The sequence below is a fragment of the Miscanthus floridulus genome, chromosome 1 (assembly GCF_019320115.1).
Source record: "Miscanthus floridulus cultivar M001 chromosome 1, ASM1932011v1, whole genome shotgun sequence".
Taxonomy (NCBI): domain Eukaryota; kingdom Viridiplantae; phylum Streptophyta; class Magnoliopsida; order Poales; family Poaceae; genus Miscanthus; species Miscanthus floridulus.
In genome coordinates, this window is record NC_089580.1 from 13,941,497 (window position 1) to 13,965,851 (window position 24,355).

At 48.3% G+C, this 24,355-nt stretch overlaps 3 protein-coding genes across 3 annotated transcripts; 1 reads left to right on the forward strand and 2 right to left on the reverse strand.

Moving 5' to 3' along the window:
* Positions 1–5,858: 5,858 nt before the first annotated feature.
* On the forward strand, positions 5,859–9,601 carry LOC136473532 (BTB/POZ domain and ankyrin repeat-containing protein NPR3-like). Its single transcript, XM_066471173.1, has 4 exons — positions 5,859–6,958; positions 7,111–7,879; positions 8,523–8,708; positions 8,918–9,601. Exons 1-4 carry the CDS (start codon positions 6,410–6,412, stop codon positions 9,190–9,192), a joined length of 1,779 nt encoding a protein of 592 aa, XP_066327270.1. The 5' UTR covers positions 5,859–6,409; the 3' UTR covers positions 9,193–9,601.
* Positions 9,602–13,770: 4,169 nt separating this feature from the next.
* Positions 13,771–14,469, reverse strand: LOC136473538 (protein REVEILLE 6-like). The gene has a single exon (XM_066471185.1). It carries the CDS (start codon positions 14,373–14,375, stop codon positions 13,854–13,856), a length of 522 nt encoding a protein of 173 aa, XP_066327282.1. The 5' UTR covers positions 14,376–14,469; the 3' UTR covers positions 13,771–13,853.
* A 3,556-nt stretch (positions 14,470–18,025) lies between these two features.
* LOC136473546 (protein REVEILLE 6-like) lies at positions 18,026–18,724 on the reverse strand. Its single transcript, XM_066471191.1, has one exon. The coding sequence runs from the start codon at positions 18,628–18,630 to the stop codon at positions 18,109–18,111; it is 522 nt and encodes a 173-aa protein (XP_066327288.1). The 5' UTR covers positions 18,631–18,724; the 3' UTR covers positions 18,026–18,108.
* Between the last annotated feature and the right edge of the window lie 5,631 nt (positions 18,725–24,355).

Consider the following 24,355-nt stretch of genomic DNA (forward strand, 5'->3'; position numbering starts at 1 on the left):
TCTAGAAATTTGCTTGGAGCAAGCAGGGCCATCGCCCAGGATGGCCTACACATAGCTCCGCCAGTGCTAGTACAAGCAACTACACTAGCAAGAGATACAACAAGTAAAGAGCTAGTGTAGGGGATGCAAACCACAATGGAGAGGAGACACTTTTTCTCTCGATGTTCAGTGGCTTGACAACCACCTATTCCATGTTGAAACGCATCCTAGGATTGCCACTCCTCTTGCTAGCTTAACAAGCCCTCAAGCTTGGATTGGACTACACCGCAAGGTAGGCTCCGACGTGAGTGCTAGACTTGAGCTGGTCGATCACCAAGGCAGTCTTCAAGCCTCCTACCAACTAGAGTTGTTATTTACCTTACTCCTACAAGGACGAGCACAACAACCCCTCACAAAAGCCTTCTCTGGAGCTATCGCACAATCTTCATGCGATGTGTCCACGGAGTTATAGCCACCAAGCCATCTAGGAAGTAGCAATGTCCAAGAGTAACAAGCTCACACTCTTGGAAACTGATCACTAGAGCCACTAGATGCTATCTCTTTCAAAGAAATGCACTAGATCACTCCAATCTCACTACATATGAGATATCAACTAAGCATATGCGAGTGGAGGTGTTTGTGTTTCTTGGTATCTAATATGTTAGCATATCAGCATAGGGGGTCCAAGAGCTTAGCCATGCCTAGCTCAACCCTCTATATAGAGCCACCCAACAAACTAGCTGTTACAACCAACAGCTATTTTCTGTGCACCCATCGGAAAAGTTCAACGGTCACTAACACTGTGTCAGAACTAACCGTTGTCAGAACCTTTCCTCTAGTGCTCTCTCTCTCTCTCTCTCTCTCTCTCTCTCTCTCTCTCTCTCCCGTAAGGAAAATGGACCCTTGGCCCATTCACTTTGGATTTTGGTGTTTGATGATCAACACAACCAAATTGGACTAATGAAGTTGCAAGTGATTGTTTTGTAGTTCAATAGGATGCAAGACGTGACTTGGACGAAGGCAACGTGATGATCCGATAATCAACACCATAAGCAAGACCCTAGAAGCGCAAGAGAAGACCCAAGATATCAAGCAAAGTCCAAGCACGAAGATAGGAACCAAGCCGTACACAAGATCGCGAAGAAACGAGCTCACAGAGGTGACCGGATGCTAGAGGAAAGTGACCGGACGCTCCAATCAAGAGGCTCGGCAACAGGCGTGACCGGACGCTGGCGGCAGATCGACTGGACGCAGGACAGCAGAGTCCGGTTGAGTACAGAGAGGTTCTAGAGCAGCGAAAATGCGACCGGACGCGTCCGGTGGCATGTGACCGGACACTGGCAGCGGCCGATCAGTGGACCGTGGCTCCAACGATCGGGACGACCAGACGCGTCCGGTCAGAACGTGATCAACGTCCGGTCAGTAGCAGAAAAGCGGGATTTCGTCTCCAATGGCTACTTTCTCAGTGGGGCTTATAAATACAACCCCCAACCGGCCAAATGAGGGGGGTGGAGCTGAGGAAACATATCAAGGGTGTTGATACACCATTTTAGTGATCTCCACTTGTATAGTGCTTAGTGATTCATTAGGTGATTAACGTAGGTGCTTTGCGAAGTGCTTAGATTGGTTAGACTACCGCTTATGCGCTTGCTCTAGGTTTAGGCCTAGTGTTTAGTGAGGTTTGTATACCTCTTACCACTCGGTGCTTGCGCGCACCATTGTTGTACATCGGAGGGGCTTATAGTCTTACGAGATCACACCAACTGCGGTTGTGGTGTGGCCGCCACCGTGTACCGGTGGGAACAAGGCCCGCAGCGTTTCGGCCGGAAGCTTGATAGTGAAGACGGCGGGGAGCATCCGGGAGAGGCTTGCCGGAAGGCACGTCGGAGACCCACTTGCGCGTGGGGAAGGCCCGAGGCTATCCACGGAGTTACCCGACCGGGAGCTTGGCCCTTGCGAGGGGCTCCAACGAGGACTAGGGGGAATCTTGCGCGCTTCTCGATACCTCAGTAAAAATACCGGAGTCGTCGACGGGAGTTTGCATATCTCTACCTTGCTCTTTAGCTTCCGCATTTACATTGATTATATTACTCCTCTTGCGGTAGAGATAGCAACACACTAGCAAAACCGTAGCTATACATTGAGATAGTTTATCTTTTGCATAGGTTTTGCTAGGGGTAGAAAAAGAGGCCATAGTTACGAGTTAAAGTTTTAAGTTGCCTAATTCACCCCCCCCCCTCTTAGGCGTCACGGTCCCCTTCATCTCTCTCTCTCTCTCTCTCTCTCTCTCTCTCTCTCTCTCTCTCTCTCTCTTCGGTGATCAGCCACCGAAAAAGTCTTGTGACTATCCAAACCTTCTGCAGAAGGTTTCGCCACCACCAGAAAAATGCATAGACCACCCATTGGACTTTTTTCGTGCTTCCTCCTTCCTTATCATACAAGCACGATACACCTCCTGGGCACCCTATTCTCCGGTGCTCAACCCCCCACCCCCCCATGGGAGCGTCAGAATTTCCTGGTTGCTGAAACCTCCAATAGCCCTCTCTCAAAAAACCTTTTCAAATGTTCTAACTCTCAATCCTTGTCCCACAAGACAACAACACCTTTAGTACTGAGTTAAAATGTTCAAAACCATTTTCACAAAGGTTTTCACTTGCTTCCTTTCCATGGCACTCGATCTAAATGCCCTCTCAAATTAGATCTCACTTAGTGGCACTAGATAACTGATTGGCAAACGCATTTGTCATTCTTGATAGTACGTCTATTTATCCTAAACCCGATCAAAGATCTTATGTAAACACCTTACGCTTGTGAAATGAAATGCCCTACAAATCATACATTTGCCTTCTCTATCCCCTGCCCGAGGAAGAAGAAAGGAGCAAGGAGAGGGAAGGAGAGCCTGCGTGCGGATTCTCTATCCCATCCTAGCGTGTCAGGTAGGTTATCATGGTAGCTGCCTCGCCCGACACGGTGTGTGATAGGGGGGGCATGTCAGCAGGTCAGTGTGTGGCTGACAGCCATGGCGGCAGGGCTGCCGCGCTATCCCGCTTGGCGCGGTAGTGAGCATTTGTCGTGCCAGGGAGTTTGGCGCGGCGAAATGGGTTGGTTTTGAAAATAAAAAGTAGATGGGATTAGTTTTAAATTTTCATTTAAAAATGAATCAAAAATTAAAAAAAAACTAGGCTAATCCTCGGGAGGAAGCGGTGGAGATGAGGAAAAAATCACCTCACGACGAGAAGACACTCAGAATGGGTAGTTCTTGCCTCTTCGGCTAGGAGAGGAGAGGGGAGCGGCTTAGTAGTATTTGAGTTGTGAACATTAGAAGTCTTTTTTTTAGTAATTGGAGTTTTTTGGTTAACTCTGTCTCTAAAGGCCATATCACAAACATTTTCCTTGAGGTAAACTATCAGAGGCAACTAAACCATATTTTATTTGAATGTTTCTTTAATTTAGCACGTTTTGTCTGGACTTGTACTTATGAAAGAGGCTGTTAGCCCGTTAGCATCTCTTGGTGATCATCTTGTTTCTTATGCAGAAATGGATAAGTCTCTACGTCTGACCGCGAACGATTGATGGTGGTGATGGAGCAGCTGAAAACTTGGTTTGCTGATACATCTAGAGCGGCCGACCAGATTATTGATCAGCTGATGTTTACCAGACAGTAGGCCATGTTCGCTTCTCTTATAATCCGTCTTTTTCAGCTTGTTTTTTCTGCCAGAACAGTGTTTTTCTCTCACAACAAATCAGTTTTCAGGGACATATCCTTGCTCCTTTGGTCGTGTACCCGTGCAGATGGTGTTATCTCTGCTGATTGCTTGTGTTGCTCTGGTTAGCGCGCTGGTAAACGTAACCGGTAATATACATTTGAATTGTGAACAATCATTAGAAAGTGAGTTACTTGTATAATATGTAGACCTGTGTGCTCTGAACAATAGGTGAAAAGATATGTACAAACCGACGGGCTGCAATGCTGCTGCAACCAAACAACGTGGGTTAGCGCGCATGAACGAGCCTTATCCGTCAGTGTAGCAAATTCCAGGCAGCTGGGCTTGCCATCTTTGTAACGGACCTGAATCCTGATGGTGTAGCCGACCAGGCGACCAGGAAGGAACGAGTGGTAGATTTGTCAGTCCGGCGATCGCGAAAGCCTGGCCCATGCATTGGTCCGGCGCGGCGCCGCCCACCGTGTCAATCAAAAATAAAAAGGTCCGCCGCCCACGTGAGAGGGTGAGACGGCGGATGGGCTCCGCCAGTCCGCCAGCGCCGCCCAGCCGCTCAGGGTGCGCAAGCGCAACGCAATGACCAAGGAGGCTGACGCGTAGTACATGGCCAGGCTCAGCCAGTCGACGCCACACCCCCCCCCCCCCCCCCCCCCCCCCCCCCCCCGCACGCCTAGAAGAGCAGTAGTGGCACGGCACGGAGATAGAGCCAAGAGCTCAGCCAGCAGTCAGCCCCGCGAGGCCCCGCAGCGCACGACCGAGAGCGAGAGGAAACAACCACCAAAAAAAGGCAAGGTAAGCAATCAAGGATTTGGATTTGGGTCCCCCTGTTCATCTAGCACGTGATGCAATTCCCAATTGCCCATCTAGTAGTGTCACATCGCAACCGCATGCATCAATGCTGATTCACTGGACCAGGAGGGACACGGCCGGCCGCCGTAAAAAGGTGGATATATATCAATCAATTCAATTCAACCCAGAAAGAGAAAGGGGTGGGTATTTATGCCTGCTGCATGTATCACCAAAAATCAAAAGTTGAAACGAGTTGGCTTTGTCTCTTGCTGTTGTCTTGGCGGCTCAGACGGCCATGATTCCGTTCCCAGCATAGTTATGTTACCGGCAATTCAGCACGCCTTGCCGCCTTCCAAATCAGGCCTCGTTTGGGAAGCCCAAACCACGGGGCAACCCGGCCTTTTCCCTTGGGCGTGCCTCCCACGCGGAAATCAGGCACGGGTTAAATCTACCCAACGTTTGGAAGCGCACGCGAGGCGCCGGCGCTGCCCCAACCCCAGGCGTGGCTCCCTGGCCTTGGACGTCCGGGCGTCGCTCCCCAGCCTCCTCGTGCGAGCGAGCGCCGCACTCGCTACTCAACAACTCACGTCACGTGGCCGAGCACCTTCGCTGCTATCGGCCTTTCCTCTCGCAGCACTCCATGCTAGGAAGGATCAAGACGGGGAGGAGAAGCCAAAGAGCAACAGGAGATAGGGGAGGGAAATAGCAGGGATTGATTAGTCCACCAAAATCCCTGCTCGGGGCCGTCCTACCTTGGGCATGCCTTCCCTTGCTCCCAAAGGAAGCCTGAGAGATCCGAAATGCTTAGTTCGGGCAGCAGCAATGCAAGCGAACACTAGCTAGTGGTCTCAAGTAAAAGAAAGATCCACGTAGATCAAGCGGCAGCAGAGTATGAAATGCCACAACGCAGGCACAACCGGTATATACGACCATTAAGAGTTATCAACGTTTTCCAATCGAAAATCAGCGATCGTTTTCTTCATTTAGCTACTCCTTACGTTTGTTTGTATTTCGCCACACTGTCGACAGCTTTACCTTCAATCGGCTTATCAGTCAGCTCAGTCTACGAGACGCGTCAAAGTCGTCGGCCCGCTGAGCGCTGATTCGACCAGACCAAACCACCACCACCGCCCGTACCCGGACACAGATGCGTTCACACCTCCCTCCCACTGCCTGGTGCTCCCCGTGTCGGCATTCGCCATTCGGCAGCTGAGCTCCACACTAGACTTCCTACAGTCAGGGGCTGGGCGACTTTTCTCTCCCGACCCGGCCCGGACCCGACGGCGTGACGTCGCGCGCCTGGTCACGGCCCGGCTTGATTACTTCACCGTCCCTCTCCGCCCACGCCCGCCGCCGCTACACTACACTGGAAAGGCGCACGTTCTTCTCCTCCCGGAAACGGCCAAGAAAGGGGTGGGATACTAGATTGATAAAAAAAAAACGCGAAATTTCTCGATAAGGGAAAGGGGAACACGCTTCTGCCATCGCTTGGCTTGCTTTGCTTCCCTCTGCCGGGCTACCGCGTGAGCTTGGGCTTCTGCTTCCTTCCCCTCTGCTGTGCTCTGTCACGGGGATTCTAGTTCTACTGATTTGAGCTTGGTCTCAGTACCGAATCTTCCCCCCAAAAAAAATTTTCTGTTTGCTGGGCATTCCCTTTTGAATCTGAAATTCCTGCTGGGTTTAGCAGCGTCCGTCCTCGCGCTTGGCGAATTCGCGGTGTTTACGCTCGGATGCCTCAACTAGCAGCCGCAAAATCCCCGTGCAAAAGGCTTTGAATCTTTGGAGCAAGAGGGAGGCTTTCCATCTCTCAGGCCCTCCCAAAGCTCGGTAGCTTGAATCATGGACCACACGGAGAGTTCCACAACGTTGTAGTCGCCGCCGCCGCCGCGGGCTGTGGGCTGTCCTCATCCTAACCCTCCATGGAGGTCTCCACCATCAGCTTCTCGTCCCCGTCGCCCCCGTCCCTGTCCCCTTCCCCGCCGCCGCCGCAGCAGCAGCCGCCGCGGGCCACGCCGGCGGACCTCGAGGCCGTGGGCCTCCGCCGCCTCAGCGACAACCTGCAGCGCCTGCTGGACCCGGCCTTCCTCAACTGCGCCGACGCCGAGATCGCGCTCGCACCGGCCAAGGGCGGCGCCGCCGTCGGCGTCCACCGCTGCATCCTCGCCGCCAGGAGCGCCTTCTTCCTCGACCACTTCGCCTCCCTCCCGGCCCCGGCCGCCGGCGGCGAGAGGCCCCGCCTCGAGCTCGCCGACCTCGTCCCCGGCGGGCACCACATCGGCCACGACGCCCTCGTGCCCGTCCTCGGCTACCTCTACACCGGCCGCCTCAGGTCGCCGCCGCAGGAGGCCACCGTCTGCATGGACGACGCGTGCTGCCACGGGACCTGCCGCCCCGCGATAGACTTCGTCGTCGAGTCCATGTACGCCGCGTCTGGCTTCCAGATCTCCGAGCTTATCTCCCTCTTCCAGGTACACTCACCGCTGACCAAACATATAATTTAGCTGCAAAATGTGTAACGGGACACTCCATTAACCCACTGGTGCTTGCAAATTGTTTGTCCTTCCATCCATGCTGTGACGAAAATTTGCAATTCTGACCACCACGAATTCTCTTGCTGCAGCGCTGTCTCTCTGACTTCGTTAGCGAAGCGCTGGACGAGGATGTGGTGCCGATTATTCATGTTGCTTCCACCTGCGACCTTCAGGACCTGCTCAATCAGTGTATCCAGAGGGTTGCAGTCTCCACTCTCGATAGCCGGTACCTCGAGAAGGAGCTTCCAGATGACATATACTGCAAGATCAAGGAAATCCGCCGGAGCGCGTTTCATGACGAAGCATCAGAGAATGCCATTCTGGACCCTGAGCATGAGAAGAGGGTTAGAAACATCCTCAAGGCCTTGGATTCTGACGACATTGATCTTGTCAGCTTGCTGTTGAAGGAATCGACGGTGACCTTGGATGATGCATTCGCAATACACTATGCTGCAGCCTACTGTGAGCCCAAAGTGTTTGCGGAATTGCTGAAACTGGATTCTGCTAACGTGAATCTGAAGAACAACAGCGGATATACACCACTGCACATAGCTTGCACGAGGAGAGAACCGGACATCATTCTTTCGCTCGTGGAGAGGGGAGCCTCTGTGCTGGAGAGGACCCTAGATGGGCGTAATGCTCTTACTATCTGCAAGAGACTAACAAGAGAGAAAGACTGCAATAGGAAGTTGGAGAAGTACGAGGAGAAAAGTAAGGCTTACTTGTGTATCGACATATTGGAGCAAGAACTTAAGAGGAAATCCTTCATGTTGGATCTAATCTCTATAGAGGAGTCGATTGCCACGCCTTTGTTAGTTGATAATTTTCACATGAGGCTCATTAACTTGGAAAACAGAGGTTTGCTTATAATCCCTCTAGTCTTAATTATTTGTTGATTAATACTTTGCCTTTATAGTTTTCCCCATCCGGCTCTCTAAGACCACTAAAAGGCAATTAGTAGGGGTACTTGGTGGAAAATAGCGCATTGTAAATCAAAACTACTTCTATAGGGAATCAAAATCATCTTCTTAAAATGTTACTATTTATCTTAGACTGCAGGGGTATTTATCTTGATTTTACCATCTTGGTGTTAGTCATATCTGCAGGAACTAGTCTAAGATTTGTACTCATGCATAATGATTTTAGCTCAATTTGTGCCACTGAAGCCTAGCTTAGATAGACGGTGCTTTGAGGATCTCTCGTTTTTCCTCCACTTAGGTTGAGAAGTATATGGTCTGACTGGCTTAGTTTGCAACATTCACACTAGGATTTTTTTTGCATTAATTACATTGCTTCTATGTTTGAATAACGTATACGTCAAAGATTAGTTACTGAATAACTATTTCCTTTAGCTGGATAAAAAAGTCGAGTATGCTGTTATACTTGACATGATATAGATGTATTTCTGGGTATGTGCTGCTGGTTTGCCTATTTCTGATTGAAACTAAAGCATATTATTCTGAGAATCATCGCTGAAGTCTATATGTTAATATCTATGCAGTTGCGTTTGCACGAATATTCTTCCCTTCGGAAGCCAAGCTTGTCATGCGCATTGCACAAGCTGATTCAACCGAAGAGTTTGCCGGCATCACCAATTTCAGCAAACTAAAGGAGGTTGATCTAAATGAAACCCCTACAATGCAGAATAGGAGGTTGCGTGAACGCCTTGATGCCTTAACAAAGACAGGTGCCAGCAATAGCTATCTATGCCTTGTTTGTAATACAAAATCGTGCATGCATACTAAAATTTCTCAGTACTGAATATTTCGTGGTATTCTTTTCTTTTTTGCCAAAACGCAAGCACACTTATACTAGTTGTTTCCTAGTACTGAATCTTTCATGGCATTTGGTCAGTGTATGCTATCATTTTTAATGTTCTGTTTCCCATTTCTGCAGTTGAGCTAGGGAGACGATACTTCCCACATTGTTCAGATGTTCTTGACAAGTTCCTCAACGAAGAATCCACTGATCTGATCTTTCTTGAAACTGGGACTCCAGAGGATCAGCGAGTCAAGAGAATGCGCTTTTCTGAACTCAAAGAGGACGTGCGCACGGCATTCACAAAAGATAAGGCAGCCGTCGCAGCCATAGCTTCCTCAGCATCCTCGTCTTCATCTCCGAGGTGTGAAGGGAGGGGTAGATCCAATAGGAAATTGAGGCCATCACGGTGATATCAGCAGTTGAGGAGCAAACTGTTCAGGACACATGTGACTTTGAGGACGGTGGCGAAGGACGGCTTTGTTGTATGTTGTTTTGACGACGTGTAGCACAGTGAAGCAATTGGGCCCAGCTTGACGAGAATTCCCTGTAGCTGTTGTGTTTTGACATGTAACACTGTTTCAGTAGATAATTTCCACGTGCTGATTGTCAGCTTTGCAGCCACTCTACTTGTCTTGCATGTTAAAACTGCTTTTGGGGTGGGAAATAGAACATTAGTGCTATTGTGCTAATGTATCTGGATCCTCTCGTAGAAAATAGTTGTATGCCTGTCGATATGTAAAAGGTACATACGTCCTTATAGAACGACTTTGATAGAAACCAGAAGATTTATTATTGCAGTCAAATAGAGGAATTTGGCAACCGTGTGTTTCAGTGGTTGAACTTGATAGAATTATTCAGTCTTATACTAGTGTTTTTGAGGCAAAATGGTGGTGCAGTCTACTGTCAACTGTCTACCTTGAACCTTCTCATTAAAGCAGTTATCCCAGCTGGAAGAAAGTTGGTTGCACTACATGGTTCTTTATAAAGGACTACAACTGAAAATCGTCCTGTTATCAATTTGTGCGAACTCTGGAGAGACATTCACTGAAAGTAGGATAGATACCTCCAAGAGTTCATATTTTCTTGTGGCTTTTGGCTAATAATAAGTTGATGACCAGAGACAATCTGGGCAAAAGAAAACATGTTAAAGATGTCACATGTTTGTTCTGTTTTGAACCTGAATCCATTATTCATCTTTTTTTTAGTGTTGTGTTAGCAGAGTGGTCTGGAAAGAGGTCTCAGAAATAGTTGATCTCCATTTAGGAGGAAATTTTGAAAGTACTGCTAGATGGTGGATTAGAGCCCGTTTGGTCGGGCTCCGAGCGGCTCCGGCTCCTCTGACTCCTCCCATGTTCATCTCCTGTAGCGACACTGTTCACCGGAGCCGTTTTTCTCTCTCCTCCTTTCCTCTCTCACTGACAGCGCCGGAGCCGGAGAAGCTCGTTTTTTTTGCTCCTCCGGCTCCAGCTCCTGCGCACTACAGTTACGCTACAGTGTGGGAGCCAGAGCCGGCGGGAGCCCGGCCAAACGCGCCCTTAGTAAGAAAAAAAATTGACATTATGAATTTGTGTACTTCTGCTACTTTATGGTCTATCTGGAAAGTAAGAAATGCACTTTGTTGTCAGGGGAGCTATGGAGGTGCGAACACATATGTGCCCTTATGGTTCGGAGTTGTGATGAGTGATTGTCAGCGTGATTCGCGTCTTTGGTTGAGTTTGTGAACTAAACATGGCGTGAGTTGGGTTGTGCAACATGTCTCTTGGCTTGCGGTGCGCAGGTGTGGAGCTCGGAGGCGGTGGTCGACGGTGAGGTGAAGGTCAAATAGAGACGTGCCGTGCCGATGGACTAGGAGCGGTGAAGGATGGACGTGAGTCTTGGACTGAGGGAGCAGGAGGCCAGGTGACCAGCAGCGGTGGCTGACACTTGGGGACATCGACAAGCGCAAGTGTACATGGAGGAGTGACCGTGTGACCGAGTCAAGACGACGGACGTGCAAGTCGAGCGGAGGCTCTGGAAGACTTGGCGGCCGGACGGTCAAGGACGAGGTGTCAACTATGTCGGATAGGATACGATTGGATATCGACATCATAAATATGCAATTTGAGTATTCGAATACGGATACGGTATCGGATGTTGGATATCCGGACTCGGATACGGACAGATCTCAACCCCTCTAAACGGATTCGGTTTCGAATACGGTCGGAAAATATCCGTACCGTTTTCATCCCTAGCGTCGAGTAGTGGGGGCGCGTATGGAGTATGCTACTCGCGAATGGTTTGGTGGTTTGGGCCTCAAAACCCGGGCGGAGGTTCCGAGGATGAACGGGGCGGCACGTGGCGGAATCATAGAGGTTGCGTCAAGACGAAGCAAATCTATGAAGGAAGTGTGATCGTCCGATCTACAGAAAAAGAGTTGGACCACTACGCCCTCGGATCGAGTGGTTCGGCTCAAAATATCTAGGGACAAGTTGGTCATGTGTAATAGCTAAGCCCTTGAGGGGTTGCTCCAACCAACCTCACATCATGAGCATTTTTTTCATTTTCTCATTCTAGTTCTCCCTCCCCTCGGGTTTGTTTTTGAGGTCCACAAATTACAAATTTGTGTAAACTGAGACTCTTGTGTGAGAATGGAGGCCTCGTCTTGTCCTCCGGGTTTCATCACTTATGTCTGTGATGTTCGCGTGCTTTTTCAGCCTGTTTTCCCTTCCCCTTCCTTGCTTCGATTCGTCCGAGGGCGTTTTGGTTCGTTCTTTTTTATTTGATTCGTGCGGGGACCTGAGTTGATGCTACTCCATGAATTTGATTGAATCAACTCGAGCACGACGAATCGAACCAATTTTCGTTTTTGGGGAAAAACTGTGTTCTTGCACGCGATCTAAAAATCACGGAGGTGGAGTTCAAATTGGGCTATGATTTCTGGGGGATAGCTTCTCTCCTCCGTTGCGATTGCCTGTGCCAAATTGGACTTCATTTCGTGGAGTTTTGATCGAGTTCCGTCGATTTTTCTGATCGCTTCCTCTTGCTGTTCTTGCGTGCGTGCACTAAGTGCTAAGCCTCAAGCACTAGCTCTTGCAACCTTCCCCGAAAACCTACAAGGAAACTTTTTGGAAACCTTCCTAGAAAACTTTCCTAGAAAACTTTCGGGAAACTTTTTCAGAAAACTTTCCGAAAACCTTCCCTAAAAAACTTTTTCAGAAAAAACTTTCTGGTAACCTTCTCAGAAAACTTTTGGGAAACTTTTCTAGAAAACTTTCCAAAAACCTTCACTGCAAACTTTTCGAAAACTTTCACGGCAACCTTTCTGGCAAACATTCGGTAAACTTTTAGAAACCTTCAGGAACTTTTCCAGAAACCTTCCGCCGCAACTCTCCAGCTGAAATCTTTTAAGTTGCAAATTTCCAGAAAACTTTCCTAGGAAACTTTCAGCAGCAACCTTCGAGGAAACTCTGAGCTGCAACTTTTGCTGCAACTTTCAGCAACTTTGCAGCAGCTTCCTCTGTTTCGATTTTGGGGTTGTGTTTGGGACGGTTGTTTAAGTTTTTGGCTCCCGTTCACCCCCCTCTAGTCGCCTTTTCGGTCGTTCAGGGGATGTTCTAACTAAGAAGGTGGATGGCACCGTTAGAGGGAGAAAAAAGACAACAACCTTTTTTTTTAAAAAAAAAGACAACTAGAGAGCTAAGCCGGAAAACTCGAGGAGAAGTCAAAACAAGTGGTGCGGTTGCAGTGGCTAGTGGGACTGGACAAATACGACAAGTGGAGTCAATTCAGTTCATCAGAAACCCAGAGCCTGTGCTCATGTGATGCATAATGCAGTAGCTTTGGAATGCTATCCAAGTAGTGTTAGCTGTTAGGATGCAGAGGTCTTTAGTCCCTGAGGACTCCTATCCGCATGGTGATTTTGACGGGCGCGCCTCAAATACGTTGAACTCGGATGCTGAAAACTACGTTTTATTCTCATAATAAAACAGGAGAAACCTGCTTTTCTAAAAGAAAGTAGGATATTTCCTGAACAAATGGTAGGCAAGATATGCTCTTTGCATTAGAGCAACCGCAAGGTAGCAAAAAAAAAAATAGTCCATAGGATTATAATATTATGTATCAGCTATCTGAAATACTGTAGGCTTTATAACAGGTTGGTATATAGTTAAAGATAGTCACAGTGGCTTTCTTCGCTGCGCTGAAAAAACAAGCTAAAATATTGTTCTGACCGATTTATTGGGTGAGAAAAATACTATTTCGACTAAAAAAACAAGGTGAAAAGTAAGAGAAAAAAACACTGTGATGGACAAAAAAAAAAAAAAAAAATCATTTTATCTGTTCCTCCGGTTCTCATCGGGTCTCGCCAACGGCTCAGTCGACCCCGGCGCTGCCAGGCCATCGTCGTCGGCGTCCGCGCGTCGCAAGGCCATCGTCGTTGGCGTCTGCGCGTCACCAGGCCATCCTCGTCGGCATCCGTTGGACGTGGGGACTCCACCTTTGCCTCCGATGTACGATCCGCGCTTCAGCGAGGTCGCCGCCGCAGGCATCCGCGCGCGCCCCAGCGAGGTTGACGCCGCGGGCATTTCCGCGCCAGACCTGGGCGTCCGCGCCCCGGCGAGGTCGCCGCCGGTCAGCGTAGATGCTTATCAGCCGACATAACTTTCAGTCGTAGCTTATCAGGTAAACGAACCGGACGTAGATGTGGTCCGAGGAAAAGGGGAAGTACAAATATAAGGCCTGGTTTCCGATCACCTGCTCCTCGACTAGTAAACCGTTATGCTGGATAATTATGCGGTTTAGTTAATACACTCCACCGGTTATCTGTGGGTGGCTATCTGATTGCGACAGTGAAGACTGATGTCCTATGCTCGATATGTGTATCAGCGTAAGCTGTGTGATTGTTTCGAGAACGACTAGAAGATGAAGATCTATTCCAATACTCAAGAACAAATGCAGAGAGGAGTGTAATACTCAAGAACAAATGCAGAGAGGAGTGTAATGCTCAAGAATAAATGCAATGGGCTATTGTATTGTACTTGTACATTAACTAGTTACAAAATGTCATCGAGCACAAGGACGCTAATCCAACAAGCTATAGAGATAAGTTGTCTTGGAGGTTGGCCAGCACCCGTAGGATGGTGTCCACGATGACAGGGTCCGCGCCCAGCAGCCTCTGCAGCTGCGCCTCGACCGACCCCGACGCGACAGAGCCGAAGACGTCGCCGACGAACCTGTACACCTGAGCGAAGTGCAGGTCGTCCGGAGACAACGGGAGCTGAACCGTCGCGACGTCCGGCGCCGAGGCACCATCAGCAGCAGCGCACCAGGCCGGCGGGCAGCCGGCAGAACTGCTGCGAGGGTGCGGCGCCGCCAGGAGGCCCAGCTTCTTCTCCGCTCTGAGGAAGTGCTTCTGGGCGTGGCTGCGTATCTGCGTGGCCGTCTTGGTGGCGACGAACGCCTGCACCCTCTTCCAGTCGCGGCCGTACAGCAGCAGGGCGTGGAGGAAGCGGTCGTGCTCGTCGGCGGTCCACCTCTCCCGCGGCCTGGTCATCACGTACGGCTTCCGGGACTTCTTCCCCGCCGTCCCGGCCGATGACTTCACTGCCGCTGCCATGTGTTTCTCTGTCTGACTGTCTCCTCTCAGGCGTCAGGCCGCAGCAGCAGAGCAAGTGCCGTATGGGATGAGGTTTGAGACTTTGAGAGTCCTTGGCGAGCTCGCTCCTTGCCAATGATCAGTGTTCGAATGAATATATATAGGCTTTCAGGTTGCGGCGACGATCGAGTGCCGGAATGGAAGCTCCAGACACCGCGTGGCCATTGCAGCTAGCGCACGTTCCAAACGCACGCGCGTCGCGCGGGCGCGAACTGCGCGCGCGTGTTAGGCGTGCGGCGGCCTACCGTGAGACGCGCGTAATGGTGCGATGCCGGGGGTTTATGCCGATCTGTGATGTGGAGTTAGGCAAAGCCATGGACGACACAGCATTTCGGGCCTCTTCGATCGATTCCGCTTGCAAGAACATCCCATACTACCACGTGTTGCATCTTGCATGCAGGAAACGTGCTTGATCTCTGCCATTTTTTTAATGCTATTGCAGATTGGATAAGCCGGTGTTGACACCGTTTTTTGCACGTGTCAAAATGATCGGAGTGGGCTAATCGTCAAGGGGAAAGTTACTGTATACTCTGATAGCCGATGAAAGCCAGCTTGTAAAGATGGTTGCCGATAGCTGGTGGTGGTCGATGGAAAGGTTGATTTGGACTCGGGAGTATACCGATGAAGGAAGAATTGAAGACTACTGCCGATGAAACAGGGAGTATGCCGATGAAGGAAGACTTGAAGACTACTGTCGATGAAACAGGGAGTATGCCGATGGGAAGGAGGACGGTGAGATTTCCATCGTAATTGAGGCGGACAGGAAAATAGATAGGAGTTGATTTCCTTTTCTATATTTGTTAGAGTATGATTCATGTAAGAGTCACGTGTTTCCTTAGATATGGGCTTGGTGTCCTAGTTGTGTTTGGTTGTGTCTCTTTAGATCAGGGTATAAATATGGAGTGAGGGGCAATGTAATTAATATATCAATCAATATCAAAACCAATTTTTACTCCTATTTGCATCTACTTACTTTTCGGCGACTTCGTCAATTTGCATATTTTTTTCTTTTCACGAGTTCTCATTGATTCGGCGAGCTGCATCGCTTCAGTGCGACCTTCGGCGATCCTCGAGTTTCGCGTGAGTACCTCTTGGCCGTGACTTCCGGGCGTATCGCTGTTGTTAGGACCAAAGTGCTCGTATCTTCATCCTTGTCGATTAACAGGTCAAATCGACTGGCACGCCTTGGATATCGATTCGGGTATTAGCCCTTTGTGTTTGCAGATCCACTTTTGCATCAACACATCTTTTGGCACGCCCGGTGAGACAAATCAATCCGATCAGTATGTTCAATTCCGAGATCGATGCGGGGAACATTATCGCGGTATCAGAAGAAGATCTTAAGGAAGAGCAGAGGCAGGCTATGGAAAAGGCTGTAGAAGAATACAGGCAGCTTTGTCTGAAATCGTTTAGCCTGAACAAGAGTGGACAAGTCATCCAGAAGCAAGATTTGCCGTTGCCTCGGCAGGTTACCTTTGACTCCAATCCTGATAAACTTCAAGAGATGGTTAATTCTGTAGTAAATCATGCTTTGATTAATCATTCCAATGTGCTGTCCAATATTGTTCATAATGCTGTGGTTCGAACTCTCAAAGAAGGACAAGCGTCACCGCATTATGTTGGGCCTGCCTATCACCAACCAGAGCCGGCATCTGTCAATACTCCATCGGCTCCCTCGGCCGTTGTGGGTACAGAAGTTACTTCTTCTCCAGTATCGGCAGGTTTACCTAATATTCAATCTACACCGATACGATCAGGAGGACGAATTCAGCTTAGTACAGATCTATCGGCATCAGCTATGTCAGGCCCTGTGTCTCAGAATAGCCAGATTCCTACTAATTGGTGGGGATATGGTATGCCTCCGGAGTCATCTGCTTTCAATCCTGGATTACCTCAAGTGTTTGACGCAGTAGGAAAAGCTCTTATACCATCGGCTGTTTCGCCGATGGCCCAAGTGCCTCAATATGCCACAGCAACTGCTGTGCAACCAACTCCAGGGGGTTTCCAGATGCATTTGGTTCAAACGCCCAGTTCAAATCTATCGGCAAGCTTACTGCCGATGCAGCAGAAAGCCCCTGTTATGAGTCAAACTGGGGTTCAGTTTATGCCTCAAGCTGGTTATAATTATCCAACAATGTCAGCAAATTACCAACCATCGGTAAGTTTTGTACCAATGAGTTCTAATAATGGTTGGTCAGGACAGTTACCTGTTCAGCATACAGTTCAGCAAAATCAGCAGGTTGCAGGGATTCAACAAGGTCATATGCAAGCTGGTTTTCAGAATCAGGCATCGGCAGCTCAGCCGATGAATCATTTCCAACAGGTTAATGGACCACAAGTAACGGCAAAGCTAGTGGGACTGGACAAATACGACAAGTGGAGTCAATTCAGTTCATCAGAAACCCAGAGCCTGTGCTCATGTGATGCATAATGCAGTAGCTTTGGAATGCTATCCAAGTAGTGTTAGCTGTTAGGATGCAGAGGTCTTTAGTCCCTGAGGACTCCTATCCGCATGGTGATTTTGACGGGCGCGCCTCAAATACGTTGAACTCGGATGCTGAAAACTACGTTTTATTCTCATAATAAAACAGGAGAAACCTGCTTTTCTAAAAGAAAGTAGGATATTTCCTGAACAAATGGTAGGCAAGATATGCTCTTTGCATTAGAGCAACCGCAAGGTAGCAAAAAAAAAAATAGTCCATAGGATTATAATATTATGTATCAGCTATCTGAAATACTGTAGGCTTTATAACAGGTTGGTATATAGTTAAAGATAGTCACAGTGGCTTTCTTCGCTGCGCTGAAAAAACAAGCTAAAATATTGTTCTGACCGATTTATTGGGTGAGAAAAATACTATTTCGACTAAAAAAACAAGGTGAAAAGTAAGAGAAAAAAACACTGTGATGGACAAAAAAAAAAAAAAAAAATCATTTTATCTGTTCCTCCGGTTCTCATCGGGTCTCGCCAACGGCTCAGTCGACCCCGGCGCTGCCAGGCCATCGTCGTCGGCGTCCGCGCGTCGCAAGGCCATCGTCGTTGGCGTCTGCGCGTCACCAGGCCATCCTCGTCGGCATCCGTTGGACGTGGGGACTCCACCTTTGCCTCCGATGTACGATCCGCGCTTCAGCGAGGTCGCCGCCGCAGGCATCCGCGCGCGCCCCAGCGAGGTTGACGCCGCGGGCATTTCCGCGCCAGACCTGGGCGTCCGCGCCCCGGCGAGGTCGCCGCCGGTCAGCGTAGATGCTTATCAGCCGACATAACTTTCAGTCGTAGCTTATCAGGTAAACGAACCGGACGTAGATGTGGTCCGAGGAAAAGGGGAAGTACAAATATAAGGCCTGGTTTCCGATCACCTGCTCCTCGACTAGTAAACCGTTATGCTGGATAATTATGCGGTTTAGTTAATACACTCCACCGGTTATCTGTGGGTGGCTATCTGATTGCGACAGTGAAGACTGATGTCCTATGCTCGATATGTGTATCAGCGTAAGCTGTGTGATTGTTTCGAGAACGACTAGAAGATGAAGATCTATTCCAATACTCAAGAACAAATGCAGAGAGGAGTGTAATACTCAAGAACAAATGCAGAGAGGAGTGTAATGCTCAAGAATAAATGCAATGGGCTATTGTATTGTACTTGTACATTAACTAGTTACAAAATGTCATCGAGCACAAGGACGCTAATCCAACAAGCTATAGAGATAAGTTGTCTTGGAGGTTGGCCAGCACCCGTAGGATGGTGTCCACGATGACAGGGTCCGCGCCCAGCAGCCTCTGCAGCTGCGCCTCGACCGACCCCGACGCGACAGAGCCGAAGACGTCGCCGACGAACCTGTACACCTGAGCGAAGTGCAGGTCGTCCGGAGACAACGGGAGCTGAACCGTCGCGACGTCCGGCGCCGAGGCACCATCAGCAGCAGCGCACCAGGCCGGCGGGCAGCCGGCAGAACTGCTGCGAGGGTGCGGCGCCGCCAGGAGGCCCAGCTTCTTCTCCGCTCTGAGGAAGTGCTTCTGGGCGTGGCTGCGTATCTGCGTGGCCGTCTTGGTGGCGACGAACGCCTGCACCCTCTTCCAGTCGCGGCCGTACAGCAGCAGGGCGTGGAGGAAGCGGTCGTGCTCGTCGGCGGTCCACCTCTCCCGCGGCCTGGTCATCACGTACGGCTTCCGGGACTTCTTCCCCGCCGTCCCGGCCGATGACTTCACTGCCGCTGCCATGTGTTTCTCTGTCTGACTGTCTCCTCTCAGGCGTCAGGCCGCAGCAGCAGAGCAAGTGCCGTATGGGATGAGGTTTGAGACTTTGAGAGTCCTTGGCGAGCTCGCTCCTTGCCAATGATCAGTGTTCGAATGAATATATATAGGCTTTCAGGTTGCGGCGACGATCGAGTGCCGGAATGGAAGCTCCAGACACCGCGTGGCCATTGCAGCTAGCGCACGTTCCAAACGCACGCGCGTCGCGCGGGCGCGAACTGCGCGCGCGTGTTAGGCGTGCGGCGGCCTACCGTGAGACGCGCGTAATGGTGCGATGCCGGGGGTTTATGCCGATCTGTGATGTGGAGTTAGGCAAAGCCATGGACGACACAGCATTTCGGGCCTCTTCGATCGATTCCGCTTGCAAGAACATCCCATACTACCACGTGTTGCATCTTGCATGCAGGAAACGTGCTTGATCTCTGCCATTTTTTTAATGCTATTGCAGATTGGATAAGCCGGTGTTGACACCGTTTTTTGCACGTGTCAAAATGATCGGAGTGGGCTAATCGTCAAGGGGAAAGTTACTGTATACTCTGATAGCCGATGAAAGCCAGCTTGTAAAGATGGTTGCCGATAGCTGGTGGTGGTCGATGGAAAGGTTGATTTGGACTCGGGAGTATACCGATGAAGGAAGAATTGAAGACTACTGCCGATGAAACAGGGAGTATGCCGATGAAGGAAGACTTGAAGACTACTGTCGATGAAACAGGGAGTATGCCGATGGGAAGGAGGACGGTGAGATTTCCATCGTAATTGAGGCGGACAGGAAAATAGATAGGAGTTGATTTCCTTTTCTATATTTGTTAGAGTATGATTCATGTAAGAGTCACGTGTTTCCTTAGATATGGGCTTGGTGTCCTAGTTGTGTTTGGTTGTGTCTCTTTAGATCAGGGTATAAATATGGAGTGAGGGGCAATGTAATTAATATATCAATCAATATCAAAACCAATTTTTACTCCTATTTGCATCTACTTACTTTTCGGCGACTTCGTCAATTTGCATATTTTTTTCTTTTCACGAGTTCTCATTGATTCGGCGAGCTGCATCGCTTCAGTGCGACCTTCGGCGATCCTCGAGTTTCGCGTGAGTACCTCTTGGCCGTGACTTCCGGGCGTATCGCTGTTGTTAGGACCAAAGTGCTCGTATCTTCATCCTTGTCGATTAACAGGTCAAATCGACTGGCACGCCTTGGATATCGATTCGGGTATTAGCCCTTTGTGTTTGCAGATCCACTTTTGCATCAACACATCTTTTGGCACGCCCGGTGAGACAAATCAATCCGATCAGTATGTTCAATTCCGAGATCGATGCGGGGAACATTATCGCGGTATCAGAAGAAGATCTTAAGGAAGAGCAGAGGCAGGCTATGGAAAAGGCTGTAGAAGAATACAGGCAGCTTTGTCTGAAATCGTTTAGCCTGAACAAGAGTGGACAAGTCATCCAGAAGCAAGATTTGCCGTTGCCTCGGCAGGTTACCTTTGACTCCAATCCTGATAAACTTCAAGAGATGGTTAATTCTGTAGTAAATCATGCTTTGATTAATCATTCCAATGTGCTGTCCAATATTGTTCATAATGCTGTGGTTCGAACTCTCAAAGAAGGACAAGCGTCACCGCATTATGTTGGGCCTGCCTATCACCAACCAGAGCCGGCATCTGTCAATACTCCATCGGCTCCCTCGGCCGTTGTGGGTACAGAAGTTACTTCTTCTCCAGTATCGGCAGGTTTACCTAATATTCAATCTACACCGATACGATCAGGAGGACGAATTCAGCTTAGTACAGATCTATCGGCATCAGCTATGTCAGGCCCTGTGTCTCAGAATAGCCAGATTCCTACTAATTGGTGGGGATATGGTATGCCTCCGGAGTCATCTGCTTTCAATCCTGGATTACCTCAAGTGTTTGACGCAGTAGGAAAAGCTCTTATACCATCGGCTGTTTCGCCGATGGCCCAAGTGCCTCAATATGCCACAGCAACTGCTGTGCAACCAACTCCAGGGGGTTTCCAGATGCATTTGGTTCAAACGCCCAGTTCAAATCTATCGGCAAGCTTACTGCCGATGCAGCAGAAAGCCCCTGTTATGAGTCAAACTGGGGTTCAGTTTATGCCTCAAGCTGGTTATAATTATCCAACAATGTCAGCAAATTACCAACCATCGGTAAGTTTTGTACCAATGAGTTCTAATAATGGTTGGTCAGGACAGTTACCTGTTCAGCATACAGTTCAGCAAAATCAGCAGGTTGCAGGGATTCAACAAGGTCATATGCAAGCTGGTTTTCAGAATCAGGCATCGGCAGCTCAGCCGATGAATCATTTCCAACAGGTTAATGGACCACAAGTAACGGCAAATATGCCGATTGCTGAAGATCGTGGGCCACAAAGATATGTGGAAGGATATCAGCAGGTACCTCCTATAGAAATTCAGCCAGTTCGTCAGCAGGAGGCTGATGCTTTTTGGGCCGATAAGATAGCAGAAATTATGAAGGATAAGTTTGGGATAAAGCCCAAGGTCAATACTTATTCTTATCGGACTCCATATCCTCCTGCATATGATTTAATTACTCTCCCAAATCGGTACAAGGTACCAGATTTCACTAAATTCTCCGGGCAAGATGACACATCAACAATGGAACACGTCAATCGCTTCATTATTCAATGTGGAGAGGCAGCTAGCAGAGATGAATTGAGAGTTCGATTATTTTCATCATCTTTGTCTGGATCGGCATTTACATGGTTCATTTCATTACCACCAAATTCTATTATTACCTGGGCTGATCTAGAAAAACAATTTTATAAGTATTTCTTTGCTGGAATCCATGAAAAGAAGCTTACCGATTTAGTAAAATTGAGACAGCGCAATGATGAATCGGTAGAGAGCTTTGTGCAAAGGCTACGAGATGTAAAAAATAAGTGCTACAGTCTGGTGCTGGATGATCGGCAGCTTGCCGATCTGGCTTTCCAAGGGTTATTGCCACATCTTAAAGACAGATATGCTTCTCAGGAGTTTGAAAGCCTCAGCCATCTTGTGCAAAGGATCTCTGATCAAGATACTAGGATCTTTGAACCTAAAAAGAATTGGAGTAAAAAAGTATCATTTGTTGAAGAAGTAGGAGATTCCGATTCTGATCAAGAACCAGTTATCGGCTTAGCTGAGTGGGTTAAAAATGAAAAGCTGATATCTTGTCCCTTTGGTCAAAAAGAGCCAGAAAAGTTAACCTTTGATATCACCAAGGCCGACAAAATATTTGATCTTCTGCTTTAAGAGGGCCAAATTAAGCTGTCACCTAATCATGTGATCCCATCGGCAGAAGAGTTGAAGAAGATCTTGTACTGCAAATGGCACAATACAACTTCACACAGTACAAATGAGTGCAAGGTGTTCAGGCAACAGTTACAATCGGCTATTGAATCTGGGAGAATTAAGTTTGGTACTTCGAATGCCCAGAGGCCGATGAAAATTGATCAACACCCTTTTCCAGCAAATACGTTGGAGGCCAAAGGGAAGACCAAGGTATTGACGTCAGAGGCTGCTGAGAAAAACGCATTAGTGGATCCCTAACATCGGATAACTACCGATGATGCAAAAAGTAAGGGTTTGCTGGGAGAAAGCAGTAGTTCCAAAAACCCTCCTCGACCTGGCATTGTGATTACTCATCGAAGGCAGCAGGAGGGTTGGCGTCAGCGAAATGACCGATATCGACAACAGCAAGAAGAGAGATGTCGGGAAGAATGGCATCGGCATAAAGATCATTGGAAGTGCCCGTTTTTCATCCATTGCTGGGAAGAAGGTATTAAATTGCCAACTGTTGAAAATTGCCCTGAGTGCAATGGTTATTATGGGGTCAATCGGTCAGAAAGGAGGTTTCAACCTGGCAATCAGGGTTTATTTATTAATGAGCCGATCAGAGGCAGAGCATCAGTGCATGATCGGCTGGGGGGCAGACTTAGTGTACATGAAAGGCTTGGTAAATGCACTGGATATTTTCCAAGAAATCAAGAGTAGCTTGAGGAAATGGCAAATGCAAGAGTTCCCGATGAGAAAATATTCTACAGGGACCCTAATATACGCCGTGTAGAATCGACTAGGACCTGTTATCAGCCGGTTTGGAAAACCAAGTTTCCTCGATGGTGCCCGGAGGGTCTAACAAAGACACAGAGAAGGAGGATGCAACGTGAGCGTCAGGAGGATTTATACCAAGAGAAAAGTTCCTCCAATGAGAGGTCCGGTCATCAGTAGTGGCAGGTAAAACACAAAAATAAGGGTCCATCGGCAGATGTTAATATGGTATTCATGTTGCCGATGGAGTTTTTGGCGTTATCTGATAATGAGGAAGAAGTTGTTCTCTCTGATCAAATAGCTCAGTTGACACTAGATCCAATGATGGCTGTTTTTGAGAAACCTACCGATGACGAGAGACAGCATCTTAAGGGCTTTGTTTGTGAAAGACAGAGTTGATGGGCAGCCTGTATCTAAAATACTTATCGACGGAGGGGCTGCGATTAATATTATGCCTTATGTGATGTATCGGAAACTTGGTAAGGGAGATCAAGACTTGCCCAAAACCGATATGATGCTGAAGGATTTTGAAGGCAATGTGTCACCGGCTAAAGGGGCAGTATGCGTTGAATTGACCATCGGCAGCAAAACCTTGCCGACAACATTCTTTGTTATTAATGGCAAGGGTGCATATAATCTGCTTCTAGGGAGGGATTGGATTCATGCTAATTGCTGTGTTCCTTCTACAATGCATCAATGCCTCGTACAGTGGATTGGGGATAAGATTGAGGTTGTCCCTGGTGATTCTTCTTATATCATTGCATCAGCAGAATCAGATACTTATGAGCGAACTAAATGTATATCAGGAGAAGTTTGGGAAAAAGAGTTCCTTAGAGTTGCTGATTATGAAATTCCACCGATCCAAGCAGTCGGTTCTGAAGAAGAGTTTTAATGGATAGATTTGCCGATGATGGGAAATTAGGTCAAGGGTTCACATCGGCAGATGATTTAGTAGAAGTAGATATTGGTAATGGCGATAGGCCAAGACCTACTTTTATTAGTGCTAAGTTAGATTCCAAGTGTAAGCAGCAAATAACTAATTTGTTAAAAGAGTATAAAGATTGTTTTGCTTGGGACTATACTGAGATGCCTGGATTAGACCGATCGATAGTTGAACATCGATTACCTATCAAATCTAGATTTCGGCCACATCAGCAGCCAGCGCGCCGATGCAACCCTAATATACTTCCTGACATTAAGGCCGAAATAACTAAATTAATTGAGGCGAAGTTTATTCGGCAGTGTCGATATGCAGAATGGATCTCTAATGTGGTTCCTGTTTATAAGAAGAATGGAAAACTTCGTGTTTGTATTGATTTCAGGAATCTCAACAAAGCCACACCGATGGATGGCTATCCAATGCCGATTGCTGATTTGTTGATTGATGCTGCAGCCGGACATCAAATTATCAGCTTCATGGATGGTAATGCAGGTTACAATCAAATATTCATGGCTGAAGAAGATATTCCCAAGACTGCTTTCAGATGTCCAGGTCATGTAGGGTTGTTTGAGTGGGTAGTCATGACGTTTGGCTTGAAAAATGCCGGTGCTACTTATCAAAGAGCTATGAACTTTATTTTTCATGAATACATCGGCACATTAGTGGAGATCTACATTGATGATGTGGTG

Coding starts and splice junctions, on each gene's coding strand:
- LOC136473532 (XM_066471173.1), top strand. CDS start 6,410: ATGGAGGTCTCCACCATCAGCTTCTCGTCCCCGTCGCCCCCGTCCCTG. Junction 6,959..7,110: donor AGCTTATCTCCCTCTTCCAG/GTACACTCACCG, acceptor CTCTTGCTGCAG/CGCTGTCTCTCTGACTTCGT. Junction 7,880..8,522: donor CATTAACTTGGAAAACAGAG/GTTTGCTTATAA, acceptor ATATCTATGCAG/TTGCGTTTGCACGAATATTC.
- LOC136473546 (XM_066471191.1), bottom strand. CDS start 18,630: ATGGCAGCGGCAGTGAAGTCATCGGCCGGGACGGCGGGGAAGAAGTCC.
- LOC136473538 (XM_066471185.1), bottom strand. CDS start 14,375: ATGGCAGCGGCAGTGAAGTCATCGGCCGGGACGGCGGGGAAGAAGTCC.